Source organism: Poecilia mexicana, unplaced genomic scaffold (assembly GCF_051168715.1).
Source record: "Poecilia mexicana isolate PSO_F unplaced genomic scaffold, ASM5116871v1 scaffold_4, whole genome shotgun sequence".
Taxonomy (NCBI): domain Eukaryota; kingdom Metazoa; phylum Chordata; class Actinopteri; order Cyprinodontiformes; family Poeciliidae; genus Poecilia; species Poecilia mexicana.
The window spans coordinates 9466356-9489568 of NW_028263373.1; the positions used below are offsets into that span (position 1 = coordinate 9466356).

The following is a 23213-nucleotide window of genomic DNA, read 5'->3' on the forward strand; positions in this document are numbered from 1 at the left end:
GTTCATAAATTTGTCAAACTACTACAAGATAAGATAAAAGTGCCCGACTGCAAGGAAGACAAGCATCTCAAACACCACCTAAGACCACCTGACTGCAGCAACAACCACAACAATGATGCAACTGGCAGCTCTCTGAGTGTATGTCTGAGCAGACGGTCTTTACTCCTGTCTGCTACAGGACGGCTCAATGCGGGGCGGGGGAGCCGCAGGATATGCACGCAGAAAAGAAAACGGGCAACTGGCTGAGGAGACGAGAAGAAAGGAGTTCTCACCGAGGAAGGCAGGCCAGGGGGTTTCCGAATCTTCTTTGGCTGGGTCTCTGTAGACAGAACATTAAAAAAAAAAAAAAAAATCACATCAGAATAATAGTTTTAAAAAAATAAGAACTGCAAACATAAATTAAATTTAAGCAAACATTATGCATGGTTATGTCCTTGATCCAATTTCAGCAATTCTGAACACTTTGTCAGTGACAAAGTGTTTCTCTTTCTTCATCTATAACCAGAGTAAAGCTGATTAAAAATATATTTATTTCTTGTAAAAGACAAACATAAAATGGCTGCTACCATTTGGATTTGGATTTTAAGACAAGCACTTATTTAATTCAATTTAAATCAAGACTGACAGGTCCCATTCATACCAAGTTAAACAATTTAAGTTGAATCTCATTCGTCCCATTTGCTTATGTTTTTATTGCGGTAAGCCTTTATTTTCTTTGGTGATTTCCATTTATATTTAATTATACAAACACATGAAAAAAAATAAATAACAGAAAAAAACACTGTCTCCCTTGATGTATTATGAACATATAGTCATGGTGAAATAAATACATGTACAAAGTAGAGATGAATTAATCACTCAGCCGGTTTGTTCATAATTGACTCTGATAGATGATGAGCAGGTCGGTTAAAAGACCTAAAACTGTCTCTATGAAGGCATCGCGCCACAGTGTGTAGATTGATGCCCTTTGTTTATGCTTAAGAAAACTTGGTTAAATGCATAAATAAGAAGGATTTTGTAATTCCTTTATTTTTCTGTTTGATTAAAAACTCTCACAGCATATATTTTTTTTAATCATTTACTCACAGAAAACAGACTATTCATAAGAATACTTCTTGTACATCTATAGCATATTGATGTATGTTAGTATATAGGCAATACATTGTTAGCAAAAGTAAATAAATTAAAGAAAATGTATAACATCAATAGGGCATAATTGGTAGTTTTTCCTAACATATTCATATCTTCTGCAGTACTGATACACACTTCCATGAAATATAAGGTCATATTAAATCATCTCAAACCCGTGTATCTGATCAGCCTCAGATCTTTCAGTGTATCATTTTAACTAGGTATCAAGGGAAGAGATGGGTTTTATCTTTTTGATCAAATCTGGTAAAAATGTAATCTTAACATTTGGAAAACAGACTTCGACATCTTTATGTGGTTAAAAAAAGAGGGAAGAAAAAAATCAAAGCTTTAACAGCACCAAGGAATGTTTCATGGTTTTTATTTCATTTACCTAAGCCTCCTTCAGGCGGCCTTCTCCGGGGGTTGTTGGGATATGATGGATAAAACTGAGAGCCTGACTTTATGCCAGAGGGAGACAAAGCATCTGGACTGGGCATTGCTATGTCACTTGGAAATAAACCAGGCTAGAAACAGAGAGAGCAAATCTTTTACCAACAACATGCGTGGGGAAAGAACAACAAAAAACATCAACTTCTCTTCTAAGAAACAAAGACGGTTGTAAATTCAAAGCGTCTGAAAAGAGAACTGAGAAAATGGAGCTTCCTTTAGCGATTCGGCATTAAATTTAGTTTCTACTTGTATGGTCAGAGACATACAAGGACTGTGAATGGTGGAACATACCTGGCTTACGAAGGGAGTGTACGGTGGCCTCTCGTTTTTACCTACAAGGGAAAAAAAACATGCTTAAACTTTGGCGTAATTAGAGCAGATTGCTCAAAAACACTCGGATGCAATGATGTGTGATAACAGAAATGAAAAGTAGGTTTTCATAAGTAGAAACTGTTCAGGGAGGCCTTCCCCCTTTGTCAATACGCTCAGCTGCATAAAGCCGCCCGCCAGACAAAACCCCAGGGAGGGTTTCTGCTTCAGCACCCTAACATCCCCAACCCTCAACGGATGAACACAGACACACACACACACACACACACACACACACACACACATAGGACTATGAATGCAGGCACACATACACGTTTCACTACAAAACTATTTTTGTAGTCAAAAAGTACAAATTGCCATCCAATCAAAAGTGTCGACAGTAACATGTAGGGTCAGAAAATTAGGTGGTAGCTGTAGAAAAGTACATTAAAGGACATACCTGCAATCCCTGAACTAATAAATGGGGAGGACAAGCCTTCATGTTCACTGAAGTGGGATCCCTCTCCGTAGCTCTGCAGGATCAATGGTACAGAATATAACTGGGGTTCAAGTTTAAATGTCTGAATACATTTGTGTTTTTAAGTACAAGACAAGTCTGAAGTTTCTCATGGACAGTGATAAATGCTGTTCAGACTGCTGAATGCCAGTATTTATGTAGGTTGGTTGTGCATTCATATTGTTGAGCTGCTGTGACAATTTCTGATGTTGCCAGACATGCTGGTAAAAAAAAAAAAAAAAAAAAAAGATGTAACGATAAGAACTACGAGCAACATCAACATCAAACCCCATCACATCTTCAAAGTACACGTGTTGTTTTTTGAGCACTCCAGTTCTAAATAGTGCCTGGTTTGGAGTTTACTGTGCTCCAGGTCCATACTTTCGCCATGGTGTCAACATCTTGATCTTTAGGATCAACTGACCATCAGAAAATTAAACTTTAATGCTCCTTATGTGTCCCGAAGTGGTCAGATGACTATTAATCACTTAATCAGACAGTAGGAAAGTCAAACCAGAGTTTCACTTTCAGCTTCTAGCAGCCTGCATACCGAGGTGAGCAATGTCTCCAATATTTTGTTTATTTTTTCAGGTCAAGTTGATTCCTGGGAATTATTTGAAATAAACTATAATAATTACCCAACTTCAAATGTAAATATGTATTTATGTTGTAAAAAGCTTAGTAGAAGTAGTTTAATTTCTGCCAGAAAAACATACCAAAGAACCCCAAAACAAATACCTTTAATTATTAAGTATCATTAATGTATTTGTATTAATATATTTAAGGATTTTTAGTCTCTGCACTCAAATTTACCACTTCCACTCTACGTAGCGCAGTATGCAGTATTCAAATGTTTTACTTCTTTTTACTTTGCAGTTGTCATCAGGTACACTGTAATTTCTGGACTACTGATTGCTACTTTTTCCACACGTTTTGAACAGAGTGGCTTAAACAATGATGTTGCTAATATATGGATCATCAAAGGGTTTCGACAGGCTGGACTGCTGTGTGATGAAGAGGACAGCACAAGCTCAAGGGCAAATTTGCCTCGAAACGAAAGTGACATTGAGAGCGACAACGAAAGACAGACCGAGGAAGTGCGTGACGAAGTAATTTTGATGCTTTTCTATCCTGACACCAAAAAGATGACTTTAATAGTTTTAGTGCACTGGAGGAAGATGAATAATGGCAATCTATGACTTTTCCTGGTAGGCTACTATTTTTTTAAGCATCCATGCTACAGGCACTGTTTGGAAAAGCATTTATGGTATGTAAATTTTGTATCTTACCAGAATGTATTTCATTAAAAGTAAAAATCTTTTGGGGTAAGTATCATGTTAAAACTTGAACACCTGTGGCATATAGATATCCTATCCTATAGACACCTATAATGGTACTTTTTTTTCCAATAATACTCAATTGTCCAGAAATTATGGTAAATAATACAAAGTACAAGCTTCAAGGTAAGCCCAGTAAACTTAAACATAAAGAGGAAAGGACAGTGTAGTTAGCAAATGCAAGAGAAAATTGAACATGTGATAGGAAAACCCAGAAGAGCTTTCATTTTGAGGATACTGAAAGTGTCTCTGTAATGATGCTGAGAAAATAACATGTCAGATGAAAGTGAAGAAAATATGCACACTTCTATCAGTGCTGCACTTGTATTGTTACTGTTAATATTAGTTCAATAGTAAAAACAAAACATGTAAGCTGCTAATAACTCCTTTTGCTGGCTCTGACTGTCGAGAAACATTACAGAGCTAATCTGTGCTGTGTGTGTGACGTTACCATGACTACCAGTCATTTGTATACACTATGGTAATTCAGAAGGACAAGAATTGCTGAAATGATGCACAACTACTACCTTACTTTAATATCTAATTACATTCAACAGATTCTTATTGATTCTTGAGTCTTAGGAGCAAGAGTGCAAGTCAAGTCTGAAGTCTTTGTTTTTGCATCTTAACTGGAACTGGAAGCCAAGCTGCGGAGTTGACTCCCCACCCCTGATGACATGCAGAGGGCAACACGTCTAAATACAGAGCCATCCTCATGTTGTCAGTTTTCCTATGTACCTTAGCAGTTATCTTCCCTCGGTTTCTCTTTCTAGCTAACGGGAGCAATGCCAAACAAATCTGCATCAGCTCGAGGGATTCAGACTGACTTTCTTAATTATCAACTTGTGGTAATCAAAGCTTTCTGCATCTATTTCACCCCCTGTACTTTGTATTTACAGACCGGTGCCAAGACAGTTAGGCTGGATGTGAAGCTGCAATTACCGCTGGGCTTCAACAGAGGTTCTGAGCTACAAGGGTGCTTGCCAATGCAGGATCCTGGGCCAAGGTTATTAGGTGGAAAGCAAAAAGAAAAAACACTACCACTGCAAATCATATATGGCACACTGCTGTGGCAGTTTTCAGGAGGGAGGCTGTGCATTTTCAGTTCTGGTTGTGTGATTAAATGAATACATGCGAGGGTGTCAGTATCAAAGCATCTGGTATTACTCCTTAGATATGCAATTTTAAATTCAGGTGCGACTAAATCTTACCCGTCCTTGGGTGGTGAATGAGGGACTGTTCTGTTCTGTGGAGCCCCAGGATCCAGAGCCACTGCGCTCATCTATTGCTGGAAGAAAAAAAAAAAAAGATGTTGAGTTGCAAACAGTTAGGACTGACAGGTTAGACACAAACTGCTTAATATTAACCCTGTTTTGGATTACCAAAGATAATAAGACTATTAATAACATTGCAAGGAAAACATGTTTGAAATGCTGCGCAATGTTCCCATTAGAGTTCATTATGGTTGCTGAATACCATAAAATTAACCATTTACTTCCTAATGTAATGCATGAGGTACAATGTTATCTATGTCACATTTAATTATTCCAAGTAAATTTCCCCCAAACAAAGCAAAATGTGAAGAAAAAGACTGAAGCATAATGGTAGAGGTAAAGAAAGAATTCAAGTGTGGCACAAAGAAAACACAGTCGAAGACTGGTGGAGCAGAAAACTCCAAAATACCCCCATCATCCCCTTCTCCCTGTCTAATGCACTAATGCTATCCAGGCTCTCTGGAGACACAAGGCTTAATTGCATGCTGATTTGCATAATTGTGCATATTAATGCAGTTTCCTTATGAATATTCATACTGTGCCTTTGATTTTTGCCTAATTAAAAAAATGTGTGTGAGAAAGCAAAGCAGCGAGCGAGTGGAAGGAGAAAGCAAGGAGACGAAACGAGAGCGAGGCAGGCAGTCAGGAAGGGGAGTGAGACGGGGTCTGGGTGAGATCAGCAGCCTGGTTGACGAGTGAGAATGAGCGATGAGGCTAACAGAGCGGTGCAAGCACCTACACACGCTGCGACAGCCGTGATCTATGGGGCCGATGCCAGTGGCATGGAGAATCAGGCGAACGGGGAGGAGAGGGGGGACCTTAAAGGATCAGCCGTGCCCACCTTCAGATCGGCTCTAATACAGACTCATCAGGTGATGAGCGTACTGCTAAATTAGGTTGACAGATTTTGTATGGAGACACTTCAGGTAAAGCTTGTTGCCAATAGACCCTACAGTAAAAGCAAATTAGCAAGGAAAAAAAAATCTACAACAAAGGGTAAACATGTGCACTGAAAGACGTTTGCAAGACAAAGTATTTCATATTTACCAAAAGAAAAAATGTTAACACACAAACATCATGTAACTGTCAACTAACCAGGTCAACGGAGCCAATAAGCCCCCTCCCCACCCACTCATGTTTACAGCTATTTCCAAAGAACTATTCATCCACCTATGATTCCCCCATTTGGCCAACAGGGGTGCAGAGCACAGAGTGAAAGCACTGTGCAGGGGAAGTCTGACAACATTGTTTCACACTTACTGGAGTAATTAACTTGAAGGCAATTAAAACAAGGTGGAGAGCTGCGGAGGTGGCACTGACGCCTATGAGAGCTCCAACCATGCCAGAATAGAGATTCTTCTATTGTTATCCCGTGTCAAATCAAATCATAGCAAACAATGGGGGAAAAACAGAATACCTAAAAGCTATTCATATTTTTTTAATTTATATGTAATAATACAACACTGATCCCTGCAAAAAAGAGATTGTTTTGATATTTAGATTTGGATGCTTTTGCAAATCAAAAACAGTTAAAACTCTGGTGAAAATAAAAACAGAAAAAAAAGAAAGTTCTTCACTTCAGTCAGTTTAAAAAATTAGAAATGAATGCTCCAAGAATCCTGATAGTGAGATAAATACTTTAAAAAAATTGAGAAGTTTATTTCTAATAAGAGTATAATGCACAGCTCAAAAGTTACACAATGTAAAAGAAGCATAAAGTTTATTTTTATTTTACATTTCATAAAAACATAAGTTGCATTGACATTTCTCCAATCCTCTCAATCATCAACTGAAAAATCTCCATTTGCATTATAGTAATCAGACCCTTTTAATAACTGGTGACCAGATTTTTGTTTATTACTACAAAAATGTACTTAGGTTTCAGTCGCTGTTTAGTATTAAGACCAGTTATGTGAACTCTCAACTCTGAGGCTTTCCTTGAAATCACCCTAATCTTTAGCTTCCCCCCCAGAGTCTCGAAAAGATTCAAGATTCTCTGGGCCTCTTTAAAGCATCTACATTACTTGGTAGTGAAGATAAAAAAAGATAACTTCAACCCCAAATCTGCTGAAGGTATGAATGATTAGGGGATAAATCATAGTTGTGCAAAACAACCGATCGCAGAGAGGTCAAAACTGCCCAGTTTTCTAGTAATCATCAAGCAGACACGTACCAAAACTAAAATGTATACTTTCTGCCCAGTAAACCTAACAAACATTAACAAGAATCCCTGAGTAGGCAAGGGTTCTTACAGATAGAAAATGTCTTAATACTAGAGCAACATGACATGTAGTAAGTTAAAGCCAAATTTCTGTTAAAATGTCCAAAAAGATCAACAAAAGATACTTTATCATTCCCAAACAGAAAGATGCATGGCTATCAAGAATCAATTAATATGTTTACAACATACATATACAAATGTAATTTTTGGCTAAATAGAAGAGAAAAATTTAAAAAAAAAACTTTCAGGGCAACAGTGTATTTTCCATCTCCAAGAATATGTGAAAAAACTCACGAGAACATTTCTAAACGATACAAGCCTCAAGCTTCCCTCCAGCTTCACTTTTACTGCCATGCTAGTACATTTAGCACGTTAGCCATTTTCTTCAGGTCAGTCTACAATTATGTTTTTCTTACCTATAATTGAAATGGATAAAAATGTTAACTAAATGTTTAAATTTATTCTATACTTGAAACATCCACACAGTTTTACAATTTGCTTTGAATGACAGAAGTGATGTTTGAATTTACATAGCGTTCCTTAAATGCACAATGAAGCTCTTTGTCTGTGAACTCCAGCTTGTTTATAAGTTCACAAGTTTAATGCATCTGTAATCTATGGGAAAACATCCTTACTAAAGTTTGCTCAAGCATATTTTTCAAACTTGTGGTCAGGCTGGAGACGTTCTATCCTGCAAAGCTTTTGAAGAGGTGAGTGCTAATGCTGCGGTGGCTAGCCACTAAAAAAAAGACTAAGGAAATGTGCCCAACATATTCTTAACTGGGCATGTGTTGCTTGTTTTATAAAAATGTAGACAGGCCAAGTTATGATTCCCCAACAGGCCAGTAACAACCAGCATCAAGGTTTAGCAAAAATTTTAATGCAAAGACCGAGAAATTACAGCAATGATCAGAGTTTTTTCAACTATAAAGTGGCAGAGCTCTGCCCCTCCCCTACCTGCTGCTGCAAACTGTTGTTCAACTGGAAAGATGGTAACTACATTTCTGTAGTAACACTGAAATCAGGGTTCCTAACTTTATTTTATTTCAAAAAGTACTTAGGTTTCAGTCGCTGTTTAGTCTTTTGTCTTCGTTTTTCTTATGGTCAAGTTAATCTTACTACATTTACTACAAGGCTTTATTTGACCGAGCCTTTCTGATGTAGTTTCAAAATCCTCTGCTTTTTCACACACCTGAAATGGGTTTCAGTTGTTGGGGTGGGGAATTTAATCACTGTTAAAAAAAGTTTTGTCATACCTTGTTTGGCCTTGTTTTTGTTCAGAAAAGATTAACAAAAACCATTTAAAAAAATTTTCATTTCTTTACCAAAACCAACTTTGCTGCACTTTTCCCTTGCTTACAGGAAGCACAAATTTGACTGGAAATATTTCCAGTCATGAAAAGACCCACAAGCTCCACCCTTTCCTTTTATTAAGACTTGAGGCTCTATATAAACAAATAGTGTCACTAATTAACCAGATGATATCAGCTCGTTATACTGGTTTTACTCTATAGAGAGAGGAAATGCAAACAAAAGCACAATGTTAGTAAGTATAGAAGTAGAGAAAGCTAATCCTAAATTTAGCAATTGTTCGTTTTCTGTTTAGTTATGTGAATGGTATGGATAAGATTATTCTAACTCTAATCTTGAAAATAAAATAAGTTATATACTTGTGTTAAATTTGCATTTTAGACCATTTTTATACCTTTATGTCTTTGCCCCAACAATAATGAGAAAATGAACAAAACAGCAACTTAATTTCTTGTTTATTCAGTAGAAAGACATTAAGAATTAAGACTGACCTTATTTTATAACACTTTAAGAATAAATCAAACAACTCCAGTAGAAATTATATTCTCTATATCTTATATTAAATTGAGAAAATAATGTACAGACATGTCCAATAATCCTAAGGAGATGAAAGAGTTTATGTTTAAGGATGCTTAGAGCTGTGAAAACTAAATATAATGAATTGTGGAGCAAGAGGTGAGGAAAATTTGGATAATTGCAGCAAAGTTATATTGATTTTAATTGTCTTTTTTTTTATTAACATAAATAAAAGTCAGAGGATTGGTTTGTTTACAAGTCGTCTGAATCTCCCTAGACTTCGGCTTAGCTTGTTTGATTGTACTCGCATGGAAAGACAAATACTGACTGAAAACCAGAGCCCAGAAAAATATTTATTTTTCTCAACTACAAAGCTTTCTCATGGCTGCAGGCAGAGAAGACATCTAATTTTGCTGAAGGAAGCCACTCGCCTTTCAGATGTCCTTTTTCTTTTTTTTTTGCCCCTCTATTTTTGTACAAGACCTTCGTAATTTGGACAGAAACATATGAAGAAAACGCAGCCGGGAAAACGGCGAGAATGTAAAAGGTTAAAGGCAAAGTTGTTAAAAAAGAAACACCAGATGTGTAAATTCAGTTGTTTTTTAGTGATCGACAGGAAGCGAGCCTGTCATGTCCCTCGTATTTGTGTTGTTTGTACGAGGGAGGGGGGTTGGAGACGTTGCCAGCAGCTGCAGAGGTGACTGAGGGGACGCCTGCCTGAAGGCTTGCGGGGCTTAGCCAACTCCCACCACTCACCGTCACACTCTGCCTCCCCTACTCCTCAAACATCCCACAGTTCTTACCACTCCTCTCCTCCTTCCCTTTTGCCTCCACTCCACACAAGACACCCCGCCCTTCCATACTCCACACGCACAGGCCACTGAGGAAGGGAGAAGGACGCCTAATGCAATTAGCACCCCTCTGAGCACTTTTGTGTTGATGAATAGAGGTGGTCTGGTGGGCCACTAGGCTGCTCGCTACCGTTCCCGCGCTGCTGGGTCTCTGAATATACAAGCTGGCTGGGCTGACGTCAGAGATGGACATTGTTTTGTGATGGTCATCATTTCTGCAACAAATGAGTTTCCTGGCCTCGGGGAACAGAGCCGGTGTTAGCAAGAAAACATTGGAGCAGGGCTTCAAATAAGCATTTGAATAGAAGTGAACATAATCACCCCTTTTATTTAAGTGCATTTAATAAATGTGGGATTAAATATAGTTTGGGGATGTAATAGAAAAACAAACAAACAAAAAATCACTTGGGTGAGACTCTGCACGTGTTAGCACTTTGACTCCGGAGTTATTAAAGAGTACCTGCAGGATCTCCTGATGTTAAAGGTGACAGCTTTAAGTACCACATTATAATGGGTGTCAATGACCAAGGGCCACACTTTAGGACATGAGGAGGAGGGAGGAATTAACTCCTCACTGCTGAGTAATTGCCTGCTGTAACAGAAACAAACAGAATCCTGCCTTCCCCGGTCTGATCCCCCTATTCAACAAGCTCTCCTTCTCCACTCTGCCCACTCGCTGCATGCTGGGCCAGTTTAAGAGGCTGTGAGCTGGGGGTGAGGCACATTGTCTCAGACTTGAGCCATTTCCTGCAGATCAGTGGGGGTAAGAACCCTGTGCTGTGTTGGGGGAGGAGTGTTTTACACTTCAGGGTGGGGGGAGTTGTTTCAAGTCCATAAGCCCCCTTCTTTGCCTTTGTTCCTCAGCGGCCAACTTCTCACTCTGGGGAACTGGAGAGTGTGACTCGATTTCACACACCAGGCTGGCACGGTGACAGAGGAACGAAAGCAACACGACTTACTAATAACCTTCAGGATGATGGGAACGGCGGCTCAGGGCTTTGAGGGTGCCTGCATGTGTTCTCAGAAAGTTTCAGCTTCAAACTGCGCAGGCTACACAAGTTTGGTGGAAGAGTTTTTAAATACTTCAATAAACACGAGCGTCTCCCTGAAACTGCTTTGTGAAAATATGTAAGAACTGCATTTTTTGGAAAAAACAATAAAAAATCTCATCAGCTCTAAAGAAGCACAAATCGATCTGGCAGACATGGTAATAAACCAGTTTTGTTTTATCAATGTCTGATGTGATCAACAGGTCAAATAATGCAGATCTTTTTCCTATTCTTTAAACGCATTTTGCGTCTATAAATGCACCGGCCAACAGAAAGTTCTTTAATGCGCTTTTAAAAAGTTTTCTAAAATGAGAAACATATTATTTAATGCTTAAGTGAAGACACTTGCTTAATGTCTTTGTTTTGTGTTTTATACAAAACAGATACAAATAATAAAAATCCTCCAGCACCCGTTTGCTTATCTTATGTTGAAGGGCAGAACAACAAAGAGGCATTTTTGTTCTTTTCCCATTGAATAAAAATAAACTAGAATCATTCATGTCGATTTCTATGTGCCACATAGAAGAAAAAAAAACTAAAACTGATTTTGAATAACTTAAATATGACAAGAAACCTGCAATTTTCTCTATAATATTTGGCTTAAGTTTAAAGAATCACTGTGGCTCTGAAGGTCAAATCTCACATAAAACAGAAATTGTTGTAATTCTCTTGAAAAGTTGGGGACATTTGAGTGTTTTTCCAGCTAAATTGAAAGCTGTGACTGGATGGGCACCGGAAATGTGTTTAACATGTGTTTTCTTATGATTGAAGTGGTAAGTGTGATATCAAAACCTGCATGAGTTAAAGCGAAACCGTGTGACAAACGACCACAAAACCCGAGATGAAAAATTACAGGTATGATGTTGGTGAGTTGACCTTTCAAACACATGCTTCTCATCTTTCAGGTGTTAATCGTGCAGGAGAGATCTTTATTAGTCACATTTTGCTTTTAGATCAACTGTGAAACATCTGGAAATTTCTTCAGAGTGTTTTGATTTACAAAGAAAAGCAGAAACAAACATATGAAGAGGAGTGCTAAGGTAGCACTGATGAAGATATTGGGTGGATACAGAACTGCAGAAGCTTACCTGGCCCAGAGAAATGAGTGCTGGCTAGTGTCATTGTCCTGTTCTTCCCATTGGCTACTGGCGGCGCAAACATCTGCAAGACAAAAGCAGAGATAACGTAACCAACAAAGCAAGGCACACTTCACACTCTTATAACATCTCTCACATATAGGCTTAGGTTTTCCTGCTTCTCTTCTTTTCAATCTTTGATGCTATGTACCAAAGATTGATTGATTTAGCAGCACTTATACGTTGTTTACACCTTCCACCACGACAGTGAAACACACTAGCAAACAAATTTATTTGAAGAACAAACAAAGCCTTGCCCAACTTGTGCACACATCAGACACGGCCGCCTAACATCAGACATCTAAAGCCAGTGCTATGACTAATATGTGCATTAACTAACAGTGATGTCACTGAGCCTCTGTGGGCTCCACCACGAGGCCGTGGTGCGGTCTGGATTTTTCACCAGACACCGCACTGTCTGCTGCACGAACCTAACATTTTCAGAACTGGGGCACTAGAAGTAAATGTGCCAGTGCGGCCTATGATCTTGGTGAAGTGATCTACTCACTCGGACGGGTTTGCTTCGAACAAATCTGACCACATTTACAGAGATCCTGCTTTTTTCCCATGCCTGACTCTCTGACCAGCCACTTGGTAAACAAAAAGAAAAGTGCACACTGTTCCAACAATTCTTCATCCGTTTGTCATTGTCAGGCCAAAGTAACCTGTAGACAGAAAAGGGTTACTGATCAACCTAAACGTCTGTAACTCATACGAGGCATGAGTCGGTTGTTGGGATCAACTTATACCAAGGATAGGATTGATTTGTTTAACAACATGGAAGAAAGCTGCCATCAAATTGTCCTTAAGTACATTCATTTGTTTATCTAATTGCTTTATTTCATCAGAATCATTATTATTGTCCTGATTCTTCTTAGTGAAAATGACTTTTATTCGCCTATTGTGCATGTGTAACACTTAAAAAATAAAATAAAAAATAGGAACAGCAGTTCACAAACGGACCTACAGCGACATCAAACTTTTAAACAACACATATTTTTATGTTCATCGTTATGTTTATGTTTTGTTTTTGTTCATTTCCATCTGTTTCCTTTAAGTCGCAAGAAAAAAAAAATGCTTTCAAAAACACTAACATGGTGTGATATACTATTTCTAATATTTAAAGTTCTACAAATAGGATATCAAAGTTTTCCCTGACTCTGCTGCACCTACCTCACCTGTTGCTGTGCACTGCCAGTCAGCGAGCTAAAAGACTGGACCTACACTTGTCCAATGCTTACAAGAAAAACAAATTCAAAAACACAAGCATTGCATGGAAACTAAAGGGGCATCAACCATTTAAAGGTAATGTCATTTAAAACTGCTTTTGGCAAATTACAACATGTCAGCAAACTCCCTGACTGAGCAGATAGCCTGACTAGACGAGGCTATGAGGCCAATATTGTTTTACCAGGCTAATATTAGCTTGGTTAACTTCTGCAGCAATGCATTACTCCATTCAATATGGGCTTTTAAACTAGCCAATTTAATGGACGTTTAAACATTGCTTTTTTTATGCTATGAATCAAATTTAAAATATTGAACATTGAAAAAATTATCAATAAGCTAGATTATTTTAAGAACAGTAGAAACTGTTACTTTTCTGTTTTAAATAAAAAATAAATTGGATAATGTTGTTAATTTCTGTTTTACAATTTTGTGCAGCATTTCTACTCAAACTCATTACATAGTGAGAATTCAACAAAGGCCCATGTGGGACTGAAACCTAAATATATAATCAAAAGTTGTGTTTTTATTATGATGTAAATGTGTTACATTTGTTAAGATTTGTTGTGTTAGACAAAACAACAAGTGAGAAAGGAGCTTTACTGAGTATCAGTTCATTCAAATGTGTTCTATTTCTCCAACATGACCTCTGCTACCAAGTATGCATTAACCATTAGAAAATACTTGATGAGCCACACACACACAGAAAAAAAAAAGAAAATCGTGTCGGCTTTTCAGTTTGTTTGGGTGAAAAGACTAAACACATCTCTGCTGGAGCTATGAGATGTTTATGTCAGCGTTAAGCTGCAAAAGGTTTCACAACAAAATGAAACAAAAAAGGAAAGAAAAAAAAAAAACACTGAGCAGAATGTCTCCATCCGCTTTGTAGATAATGTCAGGAGAATAGCTCTGAGAGCAACAACAGTAAAAATCTCTCCTTAAAATATGACAAAAACAGACACAGAAGCTCTCCGTTCAGCCCAGTTTACAACACTGTATTTTCCCCAAAGATCCTGTTAACGAAATAAAAATGAGTCAAATAATAGGCAGGCGTTTCTTGCCGTTATTCGCGATTCCTTGTTTATTTTTTCATCTAGCACACTAATTGCACTGGGAACTTCTTTCTTCGTACCTTTACATGACTGAACGGCCTAAATTTAAAGCTTGATTCGCTAAATCCAACCCTGAGGTTTAGCAATATTTCCACTGTAACATCACAACAAAATGAGTAGGTTTTGGATTCCAAAGACATAAACATTTGAGTTAATCTGTGTCAATTAGGCATTACCACTATTGTAAAAATGTGTTTATATCGCTTATATATTGTAAAGTGGTTTTAATGAGATAAAGTGCCTCAGTGGGTGGGTGTTGTATTTTTAGCTGCATTGATTATAGCGTGACAACAGCACCTCTACCCCACCTGTTGTTGTGCACTGCCAGTCAGCTGCCTACAAGGAGGCTACTGCAATTTTTAACTGCAGAAAACAGTTTTTTGTTTTTTTTGGGTTTTTTTGAGGGGAATATACCCACTCCCTTGAAGGTCAGTGCGAAAACTAAATAGGCATCCTCAATCAGTCTTCATAAAGTAACATGATGTAAAACTACAGGCTGGCCATCAAAAGACAATATATATATGTATATAAATATATTGTGAAAAGGATAAATGATAAACTGAAATTAGTGTTTGCAAACACGTAAGCTGTTAAATGTGGCTGCGATTCGTAATGTTACTGAGGGCCTCAATACACACTGAATGCAAATATCCCGTTCTGCAGCGTAAATGTGTTACATAATGTGAAGTAGCTTATTTAATCATTTTATTTTTACTGCATGTTTTGTGAGATTCTGACTGGAGGGAGTGATAGATTTATATGGAAAACAATTGTGATTAATTTTTTTATTATTTTTTTATAACTTGTTGACATTACAGTGAATATAATATTGTATATCACCAATCTCTATTTCAACAGATTTTTAATTTAAAAATCCATACGTTATATATTTTTCAGACATTTGAGCACCAATAGTGTTCCTAGTATGCTGTTTTATACTTTATGTTTATGAATCATGAAACAACATAATATGGTTCAACCCAGTAGGGAAATTGTTTATTAATGGGGTTTTTTCTTGTCCGTAAGTTAAACATTACTTTAACTTCTGTAAAACCTTTAGATTTGTCCCCGGCAGGCTAAATTACTCTACAACAAATAGATTCTTTAAAGCATTTTTTTAATACACATTAACACTTTAATTATGTAAGTCAAACTTCAAAGCTACACAGTTTTAGTTCTTTGTTGTTCAGCTAATTAAACCAAGTTTTAAAATCCCACATTTTCAGTTAAAACTGGTTTCAGAAGGCCTAGATGCCAAAGCAGCAGCAAAAAGGTTGTTTTCAGAGTTTGGTCGATTGTTTATCTGCGGGTTCGCTTGCCCAGTGACTGCAAACCAATAAATAAGTTGACAAAAATTTAAGGTGAGATGTGGCAATTCAAAAGACAAAGAATCTAAATTACATTTAACCCTTTAAGAAGCACGTTATACATCCATAATTAAAGAGTTTTTGGGGGTACAAAAATAATAAGGAGTAAATTCACAATAGTTTTCCATACTTATTCAGACCAGAACATGCATATGGACCCTGTAGGTATGTTTTCATTAGGTTTATCATAATCTTAAAATAACATTTGGCCTTTCCCTTTCTTCTTACCCCCCACAACTCCTGTTATCCTCACCATCTTTCACTGCGCTTCATAATTCAGACCTGTATTGCACTGTCTTCTTCCTCCCAGAACCACCCAGACCGCTCTTCCCCCTCTCTTACCGCGCTGAAATCCAGGAGGTCGCTGAGTTCCTTGTCAGTTTCCACTGCAGCCATTCTTTGCTGCTGTTCGCTCATACCCTTCAGTCTCTAACAAACCCTACGAGAGAAATTTGCAAATACAGGATTTTAGTTGCACTTGCGAGCACAACGAGAAGTTACATGTTCAAGAAAAGAATGATGATGATAATGAATGACTGAGACTACTCTACTGCTGTCGGTTACATCACAACTTTCAAGATTTGTTTTCCCCTCTCTGAGACACCAGAGCAGGGGTGCAGCGGCGGCAACATGTTTTCATTTAAAGCCACTTTCTCATTGCCAATAAAGCTGTTGCTCACCTTTAAGCTGCATGAAACACAATTTCAGGTCATACGCAAGGGTTGTATATTCAAGAGGTTGGAAACAAGGCTGTAACTTGACCAAAAACACGCTGCTCAGATTACAACCTTGATGAATTATGGACAGATTAGGGAGGAAAAATAAGACAACACGAGGCTACTCAATACGACACAGCACAGACGGGGTCTACTTACACATTTTCCTCCAGAAACTGACTGAACTGATGAGCGCTGTGCGCCGAGTTAAATCACTACCGAGTAATGACTTAAGAAGAGAGAAAAAAAAAAGTCTTTCATTTTACGCAACCCTGGCAAATAAAAGAACCATATGTCGATCACTGCTACATGAAAGAGAATGTAACACACTTACAATTACAGACATAATTGGGACTATTGTTAGCCCAAGGAAATGGGGGTGAAAGGCAGAGCTAATGACTGTATGCAAACACGTCATTACCAAATTACCATATGTCAACTCAGAAAGAAGCTTGTCAAAAGAAACAGTGAGCATGAATACAGGATTTACCCCGTGTTTTGCATTCCAGTGCAAGCCCGAAGGCTTTCTCTCCGAAGCCGAGCGGCAGCGGTGGCGGCTCCGGGGAGGAACTGGAAGAATAGAGGCACTTGGACACCAACAGGTGGTGTGCTTTTACAGCCTCTTTTGTAATTCAGAAATAGCATAGGCCGACGTGACACAAACGCAACCAAAAAGAAGCTAAAAAGCACATGTCTTGATGAAGGTGGAGTGAACACGAATAGCGAAGGGATAAACTGACGCAAAGAAAAGAATCTGCTTGTGCTAACTGACTTTGGAGCGGAGCAAAGCGGTAATAAATTATCACAATAAAGCAAATCGCTTCATGGGAGAAACGTATTACAGTCCAAGTCAAAACAAACTAATTGAACATCACAAAACATGAATGCAGGAGCAATAAAGGAGACCTCTGACAAACTTTTCAACCACAATCTACCAATGAGTAAAGCACATGGAGTGGAGGGCGTAGGGGGGGGGGGCTTATGTAGCAAAATGGCATCTTAAGCTACTGCTGGATCAATATTTGAAGCGAGCAGATTAGGGGTGGCAGAGGGGGCCTTTGTCACCCCACACAAAGAAAAGACGGGTCATTCTCCACAAAAGAGTCTGCACCTCTAGTTAAGATGCACAACAGTTGTAACAAATGCTACACATCTTAATCCTAATGGCTGCTTTGCATTCAGAAAAACACCCATAGATCTAAAAGCTGAATCTTCAGAGCAACCAACAGGAGATAAGTGGCATCAGAAACAGCAATGTGCCTTGTTGCTATGCATGTATGTAACATCCAGGGAAGGGCCGGGAGCTGGAGGGAAGATATACTAAGATTTCCAAACAACGCTGTGAATAAGTCTCAATTTTTTTTTCCCATAACCTCATTCCTACAGATTTAAGTTCGTCTAGAGAAAGCGACAGAATGACCAACACTCTCTCGGGTTTACAGAGTAACACAGCGCTGCCCCAACCAACGCATTTGATGCTGCACACTGCCAGCCAGCTGCCTTAAACACTTCCCCTAGCTAACAAGAAAGACAAATTCAAACATGGACGGTTATAGCAAAAGGATGACAAAAACTAGTACTAATACTGGAGACTGTTTATACTATACATGGTTTTAAGCTTGTATCACAATCAAGAATAATTTATGATACCATTATTATGTAACTATTAATCCAAACATTATACTGTTTTAGCACTAAAAGGAATCAGACCATTTGCTTTTCTAAGCTAATACCAATTTCTCACTATTTTTTGTTTATCTAACCTGCAAATTCTGACCTGTCATTTCTCCACAAGGATCAAAATAGGTGAAGAAACTTGTGCCTCAGACTCCTTGATAGAGGTAGCAATTTTGAATCCAACAGAAAAACGGAAGAATTGCCAAATTAATCCTAAGCATGCATTAACACCTGTGCTTGAAGCAGAGATTTGATATTTATTAAACTTAAATCAAATTGCAGCAAAGAAAAGCTTTTGTCATTTACAGACCAGAAATGGCTGTAGTTTTAAGTTTTCATGCATTTAAAGGGAAAGGAAAAAATAGATTTTTCAGTATCTGACCAACCAATGTCGATCAGACGCAATAAACAAAAAATTGACTGATTCAGTTTTCTGAACAAATGATTGCTGAATTTCTAGTATATACACATACATCTTTTTTTTTTTACAAATTGATTTAACTTAGTTATGTAACCATGACGTTTTTCCCTTAAAAGTTTTATATTGAAAAATCTAATACCAGCCCATGTCTAGCAAAGTTCAGTCTAGTTGTAAAATAAAAGTGAAGAAAGGTCAAAACTAGAAGCAGTCAACATCTCAGCCCAAACGGAAAATATGACTTTTGTAACTTCATTTAATTTCATTTACATAAACGAGTTTAATCAAACACAACGCAAAAAACAAAATACTAAATAAATAAGGTGGGGAAAAAAAGTGAACAGAACAGCGCCTGCGGAAATGTTGGGCACCAGAATTTGATCAGGACCACTAGGCCCCATCCAGAGCTAATCTAGCTGCTGACAACTAACCCATTCTGTTTACTGTGAGCCTTGTTGACATTATGCTCCAGACTCACCAAAAACCATAACCTCTAGTTTTATCTTCCCTGTGTGGAGCAAGTGCATCGACTGCAACCGAGAGGAGCAGGAGTGGGTCTCCAAACTTCCCGCAGCACATTTTAAGCTGCCCTTCCTCTTACTATTAGGGTTCAAGTCGTGCATTATGAGGGAGATCAGTGGAGGAGACGGTGGGGGTGGGATCGTGAGGAATTTCCTGCCAAATGTGCAATAAAATAAGTAGTGGCCAGACACTTCCATAAAGGAATGTTTAAAGGGTACCATTGGGGGGGTTTTATGGAAAGTTTGCTTCACGTCTGCAGGGAAAATGATTCACATCACAAAGTTTGGCTAAAATACCCCCCCAGCATAACAAAATGGTAAAGATTTAATATTCCTACTTCAGTGGCTGGAGCCTGTGGCAGAAAGGCACACGGTGAAAAAACAAAGAGGCAAAGCCACCAACATTTAACCATAAAGGAGTCATTTTGCAGAACAAAGGAGTAATTTCCTCCACTCCGAGGTCGAGCCGGAGACCAGACAAAAAAACTCACATCCCCCGCTTAAACCACACATTCCCAAAAAAAAAAAAAACTTTTCGAAAATTAGGTGGCAATGAAACGCCAATGAAATTCATGCAACTTCCCCCCGAAGTGTAAGGTGAAAGATTGAGTATTTACCTCTCCTCTCCGTGCGTGTGATATCCAACAGTAAAAAAGAAAAGCGGAGACTCGAAGGGGGGAAAAACATAAAACTTCAAGAGAATTTCGACCTCAGTGCACGAAACGCATTGGAGCACAGTGGATGTCTTTCTTTTGTCCCCGGGAAGTCTGCCTTTTCTCCACGTAGCGCCCACGTGTTTGCTACAATGTAACAAGACTACGCACAAACAATTCTGTTATAGTAACTAATCTCGCGTCTTCCTTTCTTGTTGTTACTACAGAGATGATTTCATTCTTCTCGTAGACATCTTCACCACCTCCGTCCACATTGTCAGACGTAACAACGTATCCGTCCGCGCAAAAAGTGAGGGCCTCAACGCCAGCGGTGTCCGATTTCAAACGCCTTTCAGATATGTGAGAGTTTTCTGTTCAAGGGGAAAACGCGAATTTGACCTTTTGTCGTTTTTGGAACAAGAAAATCACCTACTTCCAATCTCCGGAACGAGTAATCTTCAAACTGCAGGATAAATACGAGCACTAGGTCACACAGCGGAAGGCTATCGTAAGAAAGTTACCTGCTATTACACAGCAGCGGCTCGACGAGATGGCACGATAAATGCGAATGGCTTCAGCCAATGGCAAAGCGTAATAGGTTGATTGACAGCAACAATAGCCAGTATGTTTTAGGAAATCCACCTTCTGCCCGCCTTTTTGTTGACGCTCACTTTCGCTGTGTGCTCAGGGAGGCTGGCTAAAGGGGGCCTCAAACATGCCTGCTGACATCATTTAATACTTAGGTTGGTGGGTCCGCTTTTGTTATTTTTTCCAAAACATTTTACAACACTTGGGACTTAAAATATTGCTTAATTAAAACACAGGAAAATCGAAATAACTTATAGTTATTTTTATTTATTATTTATTTATTTTATTAATATTTATCATTGTTATTATTTCTGGAATGTACATGTATGTTTTTCTGGTATTCTCCGTTGCAGTCAGTAAAGGACTCTGATAATAATATCAATCCCTGGCATTATTATAATTATAATAATAATAATTATTATTATTAGTAGTAGTAGTAGTATTATTATTATTATTATTTCCATGGTCTGTCTTTCTTTTTCTTTTTTTGTGAACTGGCAAACATAAGACCAACACACGCCTAGTAACTGCCTTCTCCAGAGCAGAATGGAGAGGAGGGAGTGAGGAGTGAAATAGTTCAGGGCAAACACTTCAAACGGGGAGGGCACACGCAGCATGAATTTTCCTGCAACACAACATTTCTTCTCTTAGGAAGAAAATCAATCTTTGAATTTAGCAACTGTTCTGTAGCCATAGCTGGGACAAAAGAATGAAAAACGGGACATCAGATGTCCCAGATACACACAAGCCTATGACCTACCTCGCTTATTTATTTAACTTGCAAAAAAACAAATCTAGCTCTGTAGCATTCAGCTGGAAACGCACAGCAACAGTGCATATTAAAAGTGCATGTAGGTGTTAGGCAGCTGTTGAACTTAACCTGAGGGGCAAAGCTTTGTCAACAAAAGAGGAAGTTTTAATGAACCTTCTTTGTTTCCTGTCTTGGTTGGTACTATGACATGTAAGAAACCTTTCTGGTATATTTTAAAGAGAACAAACAACAAGCCAAAGAACTCCTTATCTAGCAGTCATCAGCAGTATCTCAGATAGGGACTAAATAAACTCATCATATAAGTGACTTTTTGGGCATGATGCCCATGCTATGAGTGTAAACTTTAACAGTACAATATATGACAGCAGAAAATTCTGCCTAACTCATTACCACCTGAAACTTTCCTATATTCCCCCCAACCCCCACATGTTCTCAATGAGAGATGAGATTTGCTGTCAGTAGGTCATTGAGGTAAATAAACCATCCATTGTGGTCCCCTGGGTTACAGAAAAATCCTTGACAGAGAACATTAATTAGTTTTGTAGGCCATCTTAAGAATGTAATGGGCCTACAGCTTTGAAACAATCCCACGTATGGGCTGTAAATGCCTTCACAAACACACCTTCAGATATTTCACACAAACATGAATATCATTGAAACAAAAACAAAATCCGAAAAAAGTAAATTAAAATAAAATAAAAATTTATGTTATTTCTACTAATGTTTTAGCTAAATTATGACATTTGACCAGATGGGAACATGTGCTTAGGAGGAATGAATTTTCAGCGGACAGAGAGAGAAAATCTCTCATATTCTTGCTTTTTATAGTTGACGTTGGGCCTTGATGTAAAAGCGGTACTGTTGTCAGGATTTGCAATTAGGCTTGTAAGCCCTCCAAGTAGTTTGTAGTAACAGCTGGGTCTGACATGGAGAGCATGTACGAGGGCAGCCAGTCTGGAGGGAAGGAGGGGGCAGTGAAGAAAGACCTGGAAAAACACATAAACTGAGACACGGTGCATGTAATGACAAGACTAAGCAGAGATAGTTTATGTCTGAGACAAATAAAAACATAAAGAGGAGAAGGGACAAACAAAATTTGTATTTAAAAACACCAATATCATTTCATCATATATATTTATAAAACTTTATAGCTTGACATAGATTAACATAATCTATTTTATTGTTGTAGTTGTTATTGTTATTATCATTAGTAGTATGATATATCAGTATTAATCTCAGTGTCGGCTGATGTTAGTCACTCATTTAACATGTATGTATCGGTCTCATAAGTGAAACAAATAACTGATGTTTATTTCCATGTCATTTGTGTTTTGGGAGTTAGGGGAGAGGGTTTACTGTGTGGTATTTGTCTGAACCTGTTACTGTCATCTTGCGACGTTACATGATTGTGAGGTGTTTAACTGAAGCAGTTCAATGGTGTGATCGTTTATTTTTTTTATTTATGATCGGTTGGGGCTTTATGACATTTTTGGAAGGATATATATATATATATATATATATATATATATATATATATATATATATATATATATATATATATATATATATATATATATATATATATATATATAATAAACATCAGTTATTTGTTTCTTATATATATATATATATATATATATATATATATATATATATATATATATATATATATATATATAATAAACATCAGTTATTTGTTTCATATATATATATATATATATATATATATAAACAAACATAAAATTTGGAGATATTGGTTATCACCAGTATTAATATTGTAGCAAAATTTTCATATTGGTGCTTCCCTAAGTTTTTAGTTTTATTATCTTGTCACAACTAAATAATTAAAGAAAAGACGTCTCAGTTGACAACTGTATGAAACCTGAAAACTTTGTAAAAATATTAGTTGTTTGTTAATATCTGTGCTGTATGCTGTCATTATGAGTTTATAGTGATAAAATAAGATCTCAGAGCTTTACCAGAGAACACGAGTGAACGAACAACACCATGAAGCCCAAACACACCAGAAGGTTCATTGTGAATGCAAAAGTAGAATTAGG

The 23213-nt window shown here is 37.8% G+C and overlaps 1 protein-coding gene across 8 annotated transcripts in view; it reads right to left on the reverse strand.

Annotated features, from left to right (window-relative positions):
• The window catches only part of tcf3b (transcription factor 3b), a 32634-nt gene extending 12326 nt beyond the window's left edge, over nt 1-20308 (reverse strand). For 5 of the 8 annotated variants that reach the window (XM_088004904.1, XM_088004905.1, XM_088004906.1 and 2 more), the window contains exons 1-8: nt 19758-20308; nt 16151-16247; nt 12055-12127; nt 4956-5032; nt 2351-2423; nt 1873-1913; nt 1523-1655; nt 273-319 (exon numbers count right to left, since the gene is read on the reverse strand). In XM_088004904.1, the coding sequence (XP_087861030.1) occupies nt 273-319; nt 1523-1655; nt 1873-1913; nt 2351-2423; nt 4956-5032; nt 12055-12127; nt 16151-16225 (519 nt within the window). In that variant the 5' untranslated portion in view covers nt 16226-16247; nt 19758-20308. The remainder of the gene's footprint in view (nt 1-272; nt 320-1522; nt 1656-1872; nt 1914-2350; nt 2424-4955; nt 5033-12054; nt 12128-16150; nt 16248-19757) is intronic. The other 3 variants (XM_014983683.2, XM_088004902.1, XM_088004907.1) reach the window with 3 other exon arrangements.
• Nucleotides 20309-23213: the final 2905 nt, after the last annotated feature.